The sequence below is a fragment of the Urocitellus parryii genome, chromosome 12, assembly GCF_045843805.1.
Source record: "Urocitellus parryii isolate mUroPar1 chromosome 12, mUroPar1.hap1, whole genome shotgun sequence".
Lineage (NCBI taxonomy): Eukaryota > Metazoa > Chordata > Mammalia > Rodentia > Sciuridae > Urocitellus > Urocitellus parryii.
The window spans coordinates 69,796,351-69,810,821 of record NC_135542.1 but is presented as its reverse complement, the minus strand read 5'-3'; the positions used below and the strand labels follow the sequence as shown (position 1 = coordinate 69,810,821).

The 14,471-nt window shown below is 32.7% G+C and overlaps 1 protein-coding gene across 3 annotated transcripts in view; it reads right to left on the bottom strand.

Moving 5' to 3' along the window:
- Positions 1-2,174: 2,174 nt before the first annotated feature.
- Positions 2,175-14,471, bottom strand: part of Foxn2 (forkhead box N2) — a 49,609-nt gene continuing 37,312 nt past the window's right edge. For 2 of the 3 annotated variants that reach the window (XM_077791767.1, XM_026385756.2), the window contains exons 4-6: positions 12,373-12,437; positions 7,659-7,727; positions 2,175-6,341 (exon numbers count right to left, since the gene is read on the bottom strand). In XM_077791767.1, coding sequence (XP_077647893.1) covers positions 5,818-6,341; positions 7,659-7,727; positions 12,373-12,437 — 658 coding nt within the window. In that variant the 3' untranslated portion in view covers positions 2,175-5,817. The remainder of the gene's footprint in view (positions 6,342-7,658; positions 7,728-12,372; positions 12,438-14,471) is intronic. The other variant, XR_003300493.2, reaches the window with a different exon arrangement.

Genomic DNA, 14,471 nt, shown 5'->3' with positions numbered 1-14,471 from the left:
TTTTAGTTGTCAATGGATCTTTTATTTATTTATATGTGGTGCAGAGGATTGAACCCAGGATCTCACACATGCCAGGCAAATGCTCTGCCACTGAGCCACAACTCCAGCTCCTTTATTGTTGTTGTAACTTGCAATTTCCTAATAATGTATGATGTTGAACATCAGTACATGTACTTATTTGCCATTTGTTTATCTACTCTGATAAATTTTCTCTTCAGATATTTTGCTCATTTTGTTGTTTGCTGGTATGTTGCTTGTATGTCTTTTAAGAAACTTCATTTTCTCTAAGTTGTAGACTTTATTCATATAAAATTCTTCATATTATTCATGTGCATCCTTTCAATATCTGTATAATCTGTCTATAGGTACTGTTTCGTTTGTGTCCTTTTTCTATTCATTAGTCTGGCTATAGGTAAAACATTCTTATGGATCTTGTTAAAAAATATTGTTTCAAATATTTTGTCCGCTTTTGTTGTTGTTAAAGACGCACTTAAATTTTGTCCTGCCACTCCATTATGGCTGCAAGTGAAAGTCTTAAGGTGATCTCTTAAATTGCATACAGTTTCAAAGTCTTTCCCAGATGCTGTGATCCCAGCCTGAACTCTTTGTACTCACACTAACCTTTAATTCACTAAAAGTTTCATGTTTTCTGGTATCACAAGGATCTTTCTGAAGCTACCCTTGCCCAGAACAATTCACCACGTTTTTATTCCCAGATTAACATGTATCTTTCAGATCCCAGTTTAAGTCACATTCTAGGGGAAACCACCACTAAAATCCCAGATTATATATTATATGTTCTAGGCCCTATTCTTGTGTAGCAATCACAATTCACAATTACATATTTACATGTTTCAGAGATTGTCTATTTTTGTTTCTTAGCACATATTGTATGTCACAGATTTAAAGCACAATGCTTGGGATTAGGCACACAAAAACTCAAAAGTGAAAAGAGGCTCTCAAGGTGTGAAATTTTTTCTCAACTCCTTTCTACAAATTAACATATGAATTTAGCTACATTGCAGTGTCTTTAGAATCCTCAACCAGTAGACAGCAATTGTGCTTCAGCTTCATAAATCTCCTCTAATTCGACTTCCTATGATCTCTTTTCTACCCAACTCTTGGTTTCCTCTTTTATTTTCAAAGACTGACTTGTAAATATTTACTGGAGTCCAAATCTGAAGGTTGAGGAAAATGTACAATGGAAGTAAATCCACTTACACAAAAATTTTGTGTGAGAATCACTAAGAAGGGATTATTGCTTTCCACATTAGGAAATAAGCCCTTTGAGCTTGCCTTGATGTTCCCTAGAAAAGGTTACTTTTTCAACAGATTTGTAAAGATACTTTTATAATTCAAACTTTCCATAAATATTCTGTGTAATACAGAGCTATTTTTCAGTGGAAAACGTATAAACTTTCTCTATTTCAAATTTCATGTAATATACTTATTTTTTGACAGCCTTTCACCATTTTGCCCAGGCTGACCTCAAATTCCTAGGCTCAAACAATCTTCCTGCCTCAGTTTCTCAAGTAGCTGGGACTACAAGGCATACACACGGTGTCCAGATAATTACTGTTATTTCTGAGATTAAAATTAATTTTTATTCCTGAAGATTTTTCAGTGATTTGAAATCTAAGTTATAGTACATTTTGACAGTCTTATTTCTATATTTTAAAATCACATCAAGTTAGTATGTCCTGAAATTTTTGAGAAAAAGATTTGTGTATTTCAAGTCCACTCTAATAATTTATTTTGCTAAAATATATTTCTCTATTTCAAGACTAGTATGAGCTAGAAAATGAATGCAATAATGAGAATAAAAGTATTTCAGAATACATCATGACCCCCGAATGGTTATTATTTTAATCATTTTCTATTTCAAGAGGATGCCTTAAAAGGCAAAGGACACAGAGTGGTAGTAGTTTAAAATCAATAGTTGTCTCATTTGACTCATTTCATATAAATAATTCCATGTAAAAAAGACTAAATTATCAGTACAGAAGTTAATGGGGGTTGAAAACTTAAGATCAAAACGTTGCTTGTAAATTAATCCATTTTATAATACATGTTCCAATTTTCAAACAGATGGTATTATTGATATTTTTGAAGTAACACCACTGCACTTAGTGTGTGTGTAGAAGTATGTGCCACCTTGCATCTACACTGTCCCTCCTCTCACCCCCCAAAGAACAGAGAAAGCACAAAAAATGTTACAAAACAAAGTTTACTCTGCAATACTTTATCATAATGAATTGTATCTCTTTGGTAAAAATAAACTTTATAAACATTTTAATTATCAGAGATTAGATACAAAAACTAAACATTTGTAAGTTGTTTTTAAAATGAGCAAAGACTGGCAACTAAGAAGTGGTTCACTTGTGACTGGTCATCTACTGGCAGTTACAATTCCAACTGAAGACAATTTTTATGCTACATCAAAAAAGAGAAAACAGTTTAATAACAAATTTCTTGAAACAGAAAGCATCTTTATACTTTCATTTAAAAATAAATAGTAGTTATAATGAATTGGCAATTATACATTTTTATATACTATCTGATGGCAACATAATACTTTAAAATCAAGCACTTAGTTTAATAAAAAAATGTACAACAATTTTAGAAACAAGTTTTGACAACGGCACTGGCAGTTAGATGCAAAGAATGTACTTTAAGAAAAAATGGCAGGTATAACATTAAAATATTCTATTTTCCCTTTCAATAAATATTTTGACTACATCTAACATACTGAAGTAAACTTTGTTTAAATCAAAGCTTACACATTTCAAACTAATAAAACTATAAAGTATATATAAACCAGAAAGCCTCAAAGTCTCTTAAATGAGTCTTCACAAAATGATGTTAAATTACTGTAGTATTTAAGACAAAAGTCTTTACACTTTGTGAAGTATTCACATCTGTTGCTTAAATTGCTGGGGAAGGCTTCCTGGCCTACCAAGACACACACATTCCCTCCTTAACACTTTCTCTAGCTTTGAATTTTTTGCTAACGTATATTTGACTGACCATCTAATATGAACCCTTTACATAATGCCTCAGAAAGTAGCAAAAGAAAAAATATATATATATACTAAACTTTACAATATACAAAGGAATCTAATTTAAGAGAAGTCATGCTGACTATGAGGACAGGAAAGGCTCAAAGGTGGAAAAAGGGAGGTATCCACCAATAGTTAGCTTTTCCACAAATGCAGGTAATCTGTTTTCTTCTGAATTTGTAAAGTAAAATATTAACTAATTTAGTAATATATTGCACAAACAAATGTCAAAAATACATATTCGGGAAACACAGATTCTTCATCTTCACAGATGAAGATTAATCATGCTGAGAAAAAACTCTCACTAGGGATCTAGTATAAACTGGAATAGGTTGCAACCAACTTTCTATTTTTTTGATGTAAGGCAAATTGTATGTTAATTTAAGTCACAGTTATTGAAAAATATGTAACTTCTCTGGGGTTTCCAAATTGTTCTGACTACAGCAAAATTAATTTATTATTGGGAATACAATTTCTAGTCCACAGGACTTGGAATGACTTTCCTTAATTGTATGGCTATGAGACATGTTTCTATCTCCACACACCTTAGGAGTGAGAACAGCGGGACCATAATTAAAAAGCTGCTCCCCTTGAAAATAACTGCTATGTTGTATTAGCAAATAGAACATGACACACTAATCCTGTACAAGACTTAGGTGTAAATAAAATGTCTAGCTTCTCCCTGGTAGATGTTAGTACAGTGTTTATTGTCCTTGCTAATGATGAATGTAGCTTAAACATTTAAATTTGTTGGATAAGTACAGAGGGAGAAAAAAAATCAAAGAAATTAAGGAGTTACATATATGAAGACATTTTGAAGATCCCTATTACAGCGGTGAATACATCCATTTTTGTAATCTCTTTACTATTTACACCGTGGTAAAAGGTTTTTTTGGTTTGTTTTTGGTGTTTTATTCACTGTCTATAGTAAAAGAGGTTAACCTGGCTTAGCTATTTGCTGGAGATGTGACATTTATGAAGGAAAAAGTCCAAATAACTCATCCTACATTATCAACAAATGAAAAAAATTACTGTATTTCAACAGCACCAATTGTATTAAGGTAGTTATCTATAATCAATGACAACTAACAGGGAAACAGGACAGAAAACATTAATGCTAGTATCCCTGGATAAAAATCTTATCAATTGAAAGATACATTTGTTATTATTCTTCTCTTTTGACAGTTTTGTCGAAATAAAATTTAGAAGCTAAAATAAAAACATTTATCTCTTTAAAAAAAATCCAAGAAAATGTTTTATAGTCATAAACACAGTTGAAAGCAGGAAATTAACATCTTGAGTTTGACTCTGCATATGTGTGTGTGTATCTACGTATAAAAATTATGGGGAAAAATGAAAATTAAGTCGTTGTCTATGACATAGAATGTATCATAAGAATGAACTTTTCCAAAGTTGTTCCCACCATTGTAAAAAAAAATGTAATAAATTATAGTATTAGTATCCCTGTTCCTTCTCCATAATGTAGTCAAACTATATAAATGATATTATGAAAAACTGTCTCATAAGCAGATTTGTTTAAATACTTAAAACATTTTAAGACAATGCTGGAATAGTAATATAAAAACCTTTTAGCATGGATTAATGGCACATATAAGTATTACACTGCCTCCTCAAAAAGTTTTGTGTATGATCTAATTTTATATGAGTGTTGAAATCCGATATTTTAGCTCTACAGTTAAGCCTTTTAAAATTTACTTCATATACATTCAATTTTAATTCATACAAAGTTTGAAAAGTTTTGTTCTTTTTTTTTTCCTAAATGACCTACTTTCATTTATGATAACATAAGTAATAAGTATTCCACTCCATCTGGTTATAAGACTCTTAGAATGCAGTGTATTTAGGAAAGCAAATGAAAGATTCTTATTGCAAAAGTATGTCAAAATTGGTGTTACTCCATAACACTCTATGGCTATATCCTCTGAGTGGACAATTTCCACTTCACATAGACAGCTGGTGGCTTAAACAGTGGTTGCAGAGCACTTTGGGAAAAAATAAAAGGCCCCAGTGAATGCTATGCGTCATCCATGATGTAAAAACACTTCAGATACTACTGTAATAGGAACTGTAGTCTTCTTAGATGAAATCACATCCCCGAATTTTCTTTTCTAAATCTTACAACACTCTGTTGGATTTTTTACCTATATTATTAACTGGAATTTTCTAGACATCTAGGATCTTTTCTGATTTATACTTGACTTTGCTCATGTTCAACAAATAATTTAAAACAAAAAATAAGACACAATTAAAATAATTCAAATCTTACCCTACTAGGTCATGTGGCAGGGAGGAGTATATGACAAAAATATCAGCAAAAATTTTAGTGGGATCAGTAACTATGGTTAGTTACAGATTGGAAAGGAAAATAAAATTAAGTTATATAAAGTTGCCAATGTTACATTTTTGACATATCAATAGAAAAGATTTTTTTCCTACAAGGTTAAGACAAAGGCTGGGGATTTCCATATATAACAATTTCCAAATCTTAAGAGACACTTATCACAAAAATTATGCTCTCAGGCTTTTTTATCACATGTTTACGATTGGGCATGATCCTTACAGCAATGGTTAAATTTTAAAAAATAAACAGAAATCAAAAATGTTTTGAAAGGAACAAGTAATTGGCACCCCTCCTCACCTTAAAACTAAAGTCGATTATGGCTTTGATATCCCTTGTAAAGAATTAAGTAGAAGAGTATTGCCACACTTTAAAATAATTTCACACTAAAAAGCATTTCTATTTTTTCCGTTGCTTTTGACTTTGTGTCTTTGCAGTACTTATCAGGGAACCCAGACATGTACGAATTCCAGCAAGGTGGAGCAGAGATCCAGCTGCCTCTTTGAGCTCCTCATCAATTTCTTGACATGACTGTTTTCGCATCTTTTTGCCTGGCTGCCCTTTCTGAGAGGTATCTGCACAAGCCTGTGATGCGTAGCCACTGTCTCCAAGAGGATCATCTTCATAATCAACATCTGTGTCTTCTTCACTATGAAATCCTTCACTGCCATCACTTCCCACATGGCTACTCTTTGGGATAAATTCATAGACCTCATCCACAGAAGACAAGGAAGACACACTAGATCTGGACGCACAGCGCTGTGCTGCCATGCTACTTGCACTGTAATTATGATCTTCTTTTGGATCAATGCTGGTGGTGGAAGAATCACTCTCTTGTAATCTTATAGCACTGGGATGATTAAATGCATTACCATAATTCCTCTTTTTCTGCAATGATGTTTTAAGAGGAAGAGGCTTTTCACCTGTGGAAAAGAGAACTTCTATCACTACTAGGTCAAAAGCATTTGATTGCAAAAACACACAACTAAAAACTGAGCAGTAAGTGCCTTAGACTAGTAATGTTTAGTAGTTTTTTTCTTTTTTAACCAGATCATACCATTCTATAAGCATTAATCTGAAACATTTTAAAACCATTTAATAGTATGTCTTGACCTTTCCATGGAATATACAATCATTTTTAACTACTTGCACAGAATGCCCCAATATAAATATACCACTGTTTAGCTAACCATTTCCTTGTCGATATGTAAGTTGTTCCTAGCTTTTCACCTGTACAGTACAAATAATGATGCAATGAAAGTTCTGAATAGTTTCCCTCATGCATATGCAAATAATTTACTAGGATTGAGACCAAGAGATAGAAGTGCTAAGTAAAAGGATATATACATGGGGCTGTGGCCATGACTCAGTGGTAGAATGCTCGCCTAGCGTGCATGAGGCACTGAGTTTGATGCTCAGCACCACATAAAAATAATAAAATAAAGATTAAAAACAAAGATATATATAAACACAAAGTTACAATTGGTATTCCTCAACTACCCTCTGAAATGGTAGTACCATTTAACATCCAACAGTATTTGACAAAGCCTATCAATCATTTTCATTTCTTACAATCTCCTAGACAAAAATAGAATCTTCATATTATTTTATTTTGCATTTCCTAATTTCTAGAGGAGTTATACATCCTTTTTACATGGGTATTGTCTATATTTCCTCATCTGAGACCTACCTATTCATATATTTTGATGACTTTTCTGTTAAACTGTTTTATTATTTCTTATTTAGAGGATCTTTTTATATAGACTGGATATTAACCCTTTGTCTATCACATAGTGAAAAAAATTGTCCCATTATTTTATTTGTTTATTGTTTTCTTTCTTTCAGTGGTGCTGGGGATCAAATTCAGGGTCTCACACATGCTAGGCAAGCACTCTACCACTGAGCTACAACCCTAACCATTCATGTTATTTTTCTTATAGGTATCTTTTGCTGTCAGAACTCAATATGCTTTCCTGTATTTTATTACATACACCTTTCATTTTTACTTTTAGCTCAAACTTATTTTCTAAATATAATATTTTTCTCCATTTCTTGTTTAATGCAAAAATCTTTCACAGCATTAACTTCAATCTTTCAATTACTCTAATAAATTAATGAAAATATAATAAAACAGAATAAGTTTTTCAGATTAAAAGAAAATTTAGTTGAAGAGAAATAATTTGTGTATTTCTAAATTAAATTTGAAAATGTTTCTTAAAAACAAAAGCATCATGACTTACATTCTAAAATCCCCTGCTCTATGGAAGTATTTAAAAGCATCATTGCAGCGGCAGCATCAATATCAGATTCTGAAAAGGGAAGAATGGTAACATTAATGTTCTTCATAAGAGAGGCTATTGTTAAATATTTGCACATACCTAAAGATTAAGGTTTTGGTGTATGTTCTCCTACTTAAAAAAACAGCTTCTACTATACACCAGATATTGGTTGGGATGCTTAATCAGCACAGAGAAAGTGATTGTCAATCTAAATGAGCAAATAGTTGCTTATGATAAACAAATGTAATCAGCAATTTTTTTCATAGGGTACAGACAATGTACTGACGGAGCTGAAAATACTTCATATAATGTTACTTTTCATTGATAAAGCATTTTGACTATTTTAAAGGAGGCTGTTTTTTAAAACAACAACACTGCCAGGTACAGTGTGGCATACCTGTGAGCCCGACAAACTGGGAGGCTGAGGGAGGATTGCAAGTTCAAGGCTAGCCTTAGCAATTTGGTGAAGCCCTAAGCAATTTAGTGAGACCCTGTCACAAAATAAAAAGAACTGAGGATGTTGTTCAGTGGTAAAGCACCCCAGGTTCAATCCCCAGTCTTCCCAGCCCCCCACTCCCCAAAAAAGGCAAACAACACTATTAGTTATATTATCTAACATATCCAGTTCACCAGGAACCAAAATTTGGCAGTTCAAAACATGCTATTAATTTCATAACTGTTCAAATGAAGATCTATCAAAATTGTTAATTTCCACCTCTTGATTTATATTTCCTTAGCTTTAATCCTGAGAAATTATTAACAATGATTGAAAAAAAAAATTAGGACACAAGTTTTAGCCCTATGAAAGTAAAGGTTATAAGACAAACATGATTCTATTGTCTGATTCTCGGTCCCCATGCTTAAAGGATGATATTAAGATTGTAGGAATAGAAGTCAAATTTGAAGACACATCCCTGTAATCCCAGTGACTCAGAAGGCACAGGCAGGAGAATCACAAGTTCAAGGCCAGTCTCAACAACTTAATGAGACTCTGTCTCAAAGTAAAAAGGCCTGGGAATATAACTCAGTGGTAGATTGACCTCAAATTAAATGTCAGTATCCACATCTAAATAAAGTAAAAAAAAAAAAAATGTAGAACAGAATTTGAAGGGTTATAAGTTCACTAATAAAATATATGAAAAGGGGGCTGGGGATGTGGCTCAAGTGGTAGCGTGCTCGCCTGGCATGCGTGTGGCCCGGGTTTGATCCTCAGCACCACATACAAACAAAGATGTTGTGTCTGCCGAAAACCATAAAAATAATAAATATTAAAAAATTATCTCTCTCTGTCTCTTTGTCTCTTTAAAAAGTGAGGCACTAAGTAACCCAGTGAGACCCTGCCTCTAAGTAAAATACAAAGTAACAAGGCTGGGGATGTGGCTCAGAGGTTGAGTGCCCCTGAGTTTAAACCCCAGTACCAAAACCAAAACCAAAACCAAAACAAACTAACATGCACATTTATAAGGCATCCAAATGAAGAGGCTGTCTCTTTCAGTAAGATAGCAATTTAAATAAACTACCAAAGCTTTAAGCTGTTTGGTCCATTGGTTTGGTCTGGACTCAGGTTAAGACAGAAATTATGCTAATTTTCAACATTAAATTTGAATTTCAATTTGTGCTGAGCCCCTAACATCATTTCCAACTGCCTCAATTTTATATTTGTTTGTAGTATACTAGGTGTTTCTAAAATTTACTAACCAGAATATGAGTTCCATTTTTATCTGTTTTGTTTACTGAGGTACCCTGTGCCTAAAACAGTGCCATAGCACAGCCCAGTAATATTCTAAAACAGATGAATTTACCCAAACCCACACCAAGCCAAAATCTTGACCAAAAAGTTTTGTTTTGCTATATCAGTATGACAGTCCTGTGTTTCCTGCTACCTATTATAACAACAATGTAATATAGATATTGGCACATAAAGTTAGCAAGTTGAACAAGAGACAACTATACTTCAAACAAAGTGCTATATCAGTTTTGGCTGATAGTGGTTCTAGAGTTCCTAAACCTAACCTCCATTAATCTTAAATGTTTAATGTTACAATGTAATGATCAGAAAAGATGATTCTATGAAGTGAGAGATGAATGTATAAGGTAATACTGCAGCCAACAGTAATACTAAAGTGATCTTTATAAAACCACAAAACGGGTAATGTCATCTCCATTATTTAAAGCTCTTCAGCAGCTCCTCCAATGGGTCATATCTGGTAGGAGGTGCAAGCTTTGAAGTGAACCTGGACCTGAATCCCTCTAAGTTTGTGTGACCTTGAAAAAGTTAGTCAACCTCTCCAAAATTTAGTTTCCTAATTTGTAAATAAGGGGTAAGAATACCTTAAAGGATGGTTGCAGGGAATGAATGAGATAATGCATGCAAAGCATAACAGTAAGTCACAGAATCCTTACTATTAGAAGTTCAAACTCTTCATCCTCTTAAAACTTCTGCCTCCTTTGTTTTTTGCCCATGCTAAAAGACCACATCTACCTGGTCCTCTCCTAGGTTTCAGTCACACCAATCAATCTGCCAGATTGATTTTCAGCAAGTGCCAGACCACTTTCTCTATTGCCATGATTCTGTCAAGTTGGCATGCCCTCCTCCAAACCTCTATTCATGGAAGTTAAGTATCTGCCCAACTTTTGAGGCCTGGTTGAAGTCTTACACTTTCTTTGCTAAGAGGCCATTCCTGCCCTACCTCTAAGTTTAATTTGCCACTCATTACCTTTCTCCACAGTGTACTCTGTATAAATCTAGTCAACCTTTTCTAATTAATCTGTATGCTTTCTAAGAACAGCCAGAGTCTCTCATCTCTGCATATCCCAAGCATCTTCTTCAATGCCTGGCAAGACATAGGAGATCAATAATTACTTGTTATGAAAATTCAATCTTCTCTCTAGAAATAATGTAAAGAGAGGAAGAGGAGCAAATTTTCTCAAAAATCTATGAATATCCTAAAGCATCCAGATTGAGATATAAATTTTATGAAGTTTTTGCAGGGTCTTATGTTTTTCTCTTTAAAACCTGTGAGACTTTACTATTCTATTCCAGAATGGACCCGCAGTTGTTTTAAAACCTAGAATACCAACTTCTGCACCTAGTTAATTATAATCAGGGGACCAGGCCCAAGATTTCTGAGTATAAAAAAGGAAGGAAGGAAGGTTAGCAGTACTGGAGAGGTGATGAATACTATGTGTAAGTCATCAGATGAAGAAGAAATACCTACTTATTGTTATGAAAAACTATAGCTAAAACTTAAGAGAAAATCGTGAAACTGTCTACTCCCCAAAGGAAGAAACTGAATTTAGATGGAATGGAACAAGTATAAGAAGAGATGTTAAGTAAGCCCAAGAATCCACAAAGAATATGTTCTCAACATGTATCTGTGAAATGAGCTTAAGAACAAAGGGTCAGCATTTATTGAGGCAATAAAAAAATAATGCAGTTTTAGCAGTATCTAAATGTAAAGAGAAACCACATTTACCCACAAAGTAAAAGAAAACTGAAGCCTGCCTTATGCAAAGGAAGAACATTATCCAAAACCAATTCCCTATCCACTAGACTTTTTGCAGAGTTCTCTAAAGCTTTTTCACTCTTTCCCTCCCATATTTTTACAGACATCAGTACAACACTACTGAGGTTCAGCTTAGTATATCATTTGAAAGAGCCAAAAATGTCTGTTACACAGAAAGGCTTTAGTCTGAGAATTTTATTTTCAAAGTTCATGGAAATGTCTCTAGGCATCAAAGCAACAATGTTAGAAAAACCTATTTTAAAAACCACTAATCTATAACATTAATTATGAGAAGGAAAGCAAATCCCTTATTCAAATTTTTAATTTGTTTTTAATAATTAATAAAAAATTTTTAAAAGTCAACTTAGCTTGCTCAACTAAAAAACTCTTCACATTTAAATAACCTATTAGAGAAATATTCTGAACTATATTCTAATCCAGGGAATGGCAAACTTCTTCAGTAAAGAGTCAGAAAGTAAATACTTTATGCTTTGCATAAAGCATAACCAAGGAGGAAAAACCAAGGAAATAATAGATCTCTTTTGCAACTACTCAACTCTGCTGTTACAGCAAATTCTGCATGCTTTGAAACAATATTGTTATTTTGATTTTTCCCCCAACCATTTTATAAATGTAAAGCCATCCTTAGGTAATTAAATGGACAAAAAAAAAAGATAAAGATAACTTTATTGAAGATGTTACTAGAAACTAAATCCAATTTTCAAAGAAAAATACATATAAAAGTAAATGAGGGCTGGGATTGTGGCTCAGCAGTAGAACACTTGTCTAGCAGGTGCAAGGCCCTGGGTGTTCAATCCTCAGCACTACATAAAATAAAATAAAGGTATTGTGTCCAACTAATTCTAAAAAAAAAAAAAAAAAAAAGGTAAATGAAAAAAGGACTTAAAACTATACACACATCAAGTCCACTGTTAGGAGGAAAAAAATGTGTGTGTATATGTGTGTATACACACACATAACATATATAAAAGACCGAAGGAATTATATCAAAACATTAACAATAAAGGGTGGCGTTTACCTTCTCTTTTATGTGTTTTAATTACTGAAACTTCTACAATTAACATATAATTTATAATCAGAAAAAAAAATGCTGAATTTTAACTTTTAAAATTTTTTTTTTAATTTAAAAGACTGATCTTTACACTTACCTTTGAGGGTTCGCACCTGGTTCTGCTTGAAAACAGAGCTTAGGTAGTGAGGTGATAAAGAACCACTGAAAAATAAAGACACAAACATGCTTAATTTATTTTGCTTTTCATAACTTTACTCACAAATAGAACTGATTTGTACCATAAAAAACACTGTTTTTACCTTGTAATTTTGCTAATAATACTCAATTTAGGAAGAGTCGGCCAGAGCATAGAGTACATACTACCAATATTGGCGCTCAACCAATATTAAATCACAATTATTTGGGTGCTCTTAGGCCAAATAATTAATTACACACAATTGTTGGGCAAATTAAATAAGAACAATACATTTAAAATGCCTGGAACAGGACTGGGGTTGTGGCTCAGTGGTAAAGCACTTGCCCAGCACTACATCAAACAAACAAACAAACAAGCAAACAAATAAGTAAGGTTATTATGTCCAATTACAACTAAAAATATATTTTTTAAATGCCTGCAACAGTAATAGTTATTGGTTTTGTGTTATATGTATTTTTTACATATATGTATATGTTTGATATAGTATTAACATAGTTATTACCACAGAAATCAAAGCATTTAAAAAACTAGTGTTTAATGAAGACTAATGATACCAGTTAAGTTCCTGATTTTATTAAGAATTATCAATATCAAATTAAACTTTCTTTGTGAAGAAAGACATACACAGGTGGGTTTCCACCCCTACCTCCCATTCCATAAATTTAAATATTTTTAGGGAAAAACATCTTCTGTTCTTTGGACTTTTTGCCAGTACAAAATAATCTGTTTTGTTAATGGAATGAAAAGTTTATTGCCTTCCTAATCAACTTTTACATACATTGCATTTTATCCATCCTTTCTCAGATTTGTAAATTATAACATGAGAGGGTTATACAAAAGTCTGTCAGATGAACCAAAAAGGGAGGAAATATTTCATTTTACATTAAGGTTTTAAAGTTAAAGATTTATAATCTCTTTGCTGTCAGTTAATCTATTTTTAAATCACAAAACCACCTTTGTTTAACATCTACAGTTATGATAGCGCTAAAAAACATAAACATGAAAATGCAACATATCAAAGGCCCAGTAAGATGCATTTGTGATGGTTTACAAAAAAGTAGTGCCAATTATCCCAGTTATTCTTATTTTTAAAAAGCACAGTTAGGGCTGGGGATGTGGCTCAAGCGCTCGCCTAGCATGCGTGTGGTCCGGGTTCGATCCTCAGCACCACATATAAACAAACAAAGATGTTGTGTCTGCCGAAAACTAAAAAATAAATATTAAAAAAAAATTCTATCTCTCTCTAAAAAAAAAAAACACAGTTAAATAAAACACACAAGTGAACATTAACTAGAACTTTTCACTAGTTTCTAATGTATAACTTAACTAGAACACCTCATAAACACCAACATTAACTAATACCGAAGAAAATAACTCCCAGATGAAGATACAAGTAAGGATAACTTCTTTTCTAGGTTTTACTTCACAAGGAGAAATCACTCTGTAGTTTTTTTTAAAAAATGATCCATCTAATCTTCCAATATGGTAAAGACTTAAATTCTCAATTGGTGTGCATATTATTAGCATTTCAATTCTAGTTTTCCTAGTTTTTTACAGTATTCAATTGTAACCATTCTTCTATATCTAATAATACCTTAAGAATTCAAATGAACCATTATATGAATATTAATAACTGTTGTATCTCAGAGTTCATTATAATGTACTCCCTTACATGTGTTTGAAAATTTTCATTTATTATATTATTAAAAACCTTTTTTTTTAAATTTTTTAATATTTATTTTTTAGTTTTCGGTGGACACAACATCTTTATTTTACTTTATATGGTGTTAAGGATCGAACCCAGCACCCCACGCATGCCAGGCGAGCGCGCTACTGCTTGAGCCACATCCCCAGCCCCTATTAAAAACCTTTTTACAGTTTTCAAAATACAAGTTAAGCATCACAGACTACCACTACAAGTATTTAAGGAGTTCACATTATTTTTAGATCTAACTTAAAAAGAGAAAGCTAGGAAAAAAAAAAAAAACATAGGAGTAGCTGGGTTTATTATTTGTTTTTCTTGCTGTACTGGGCATTAA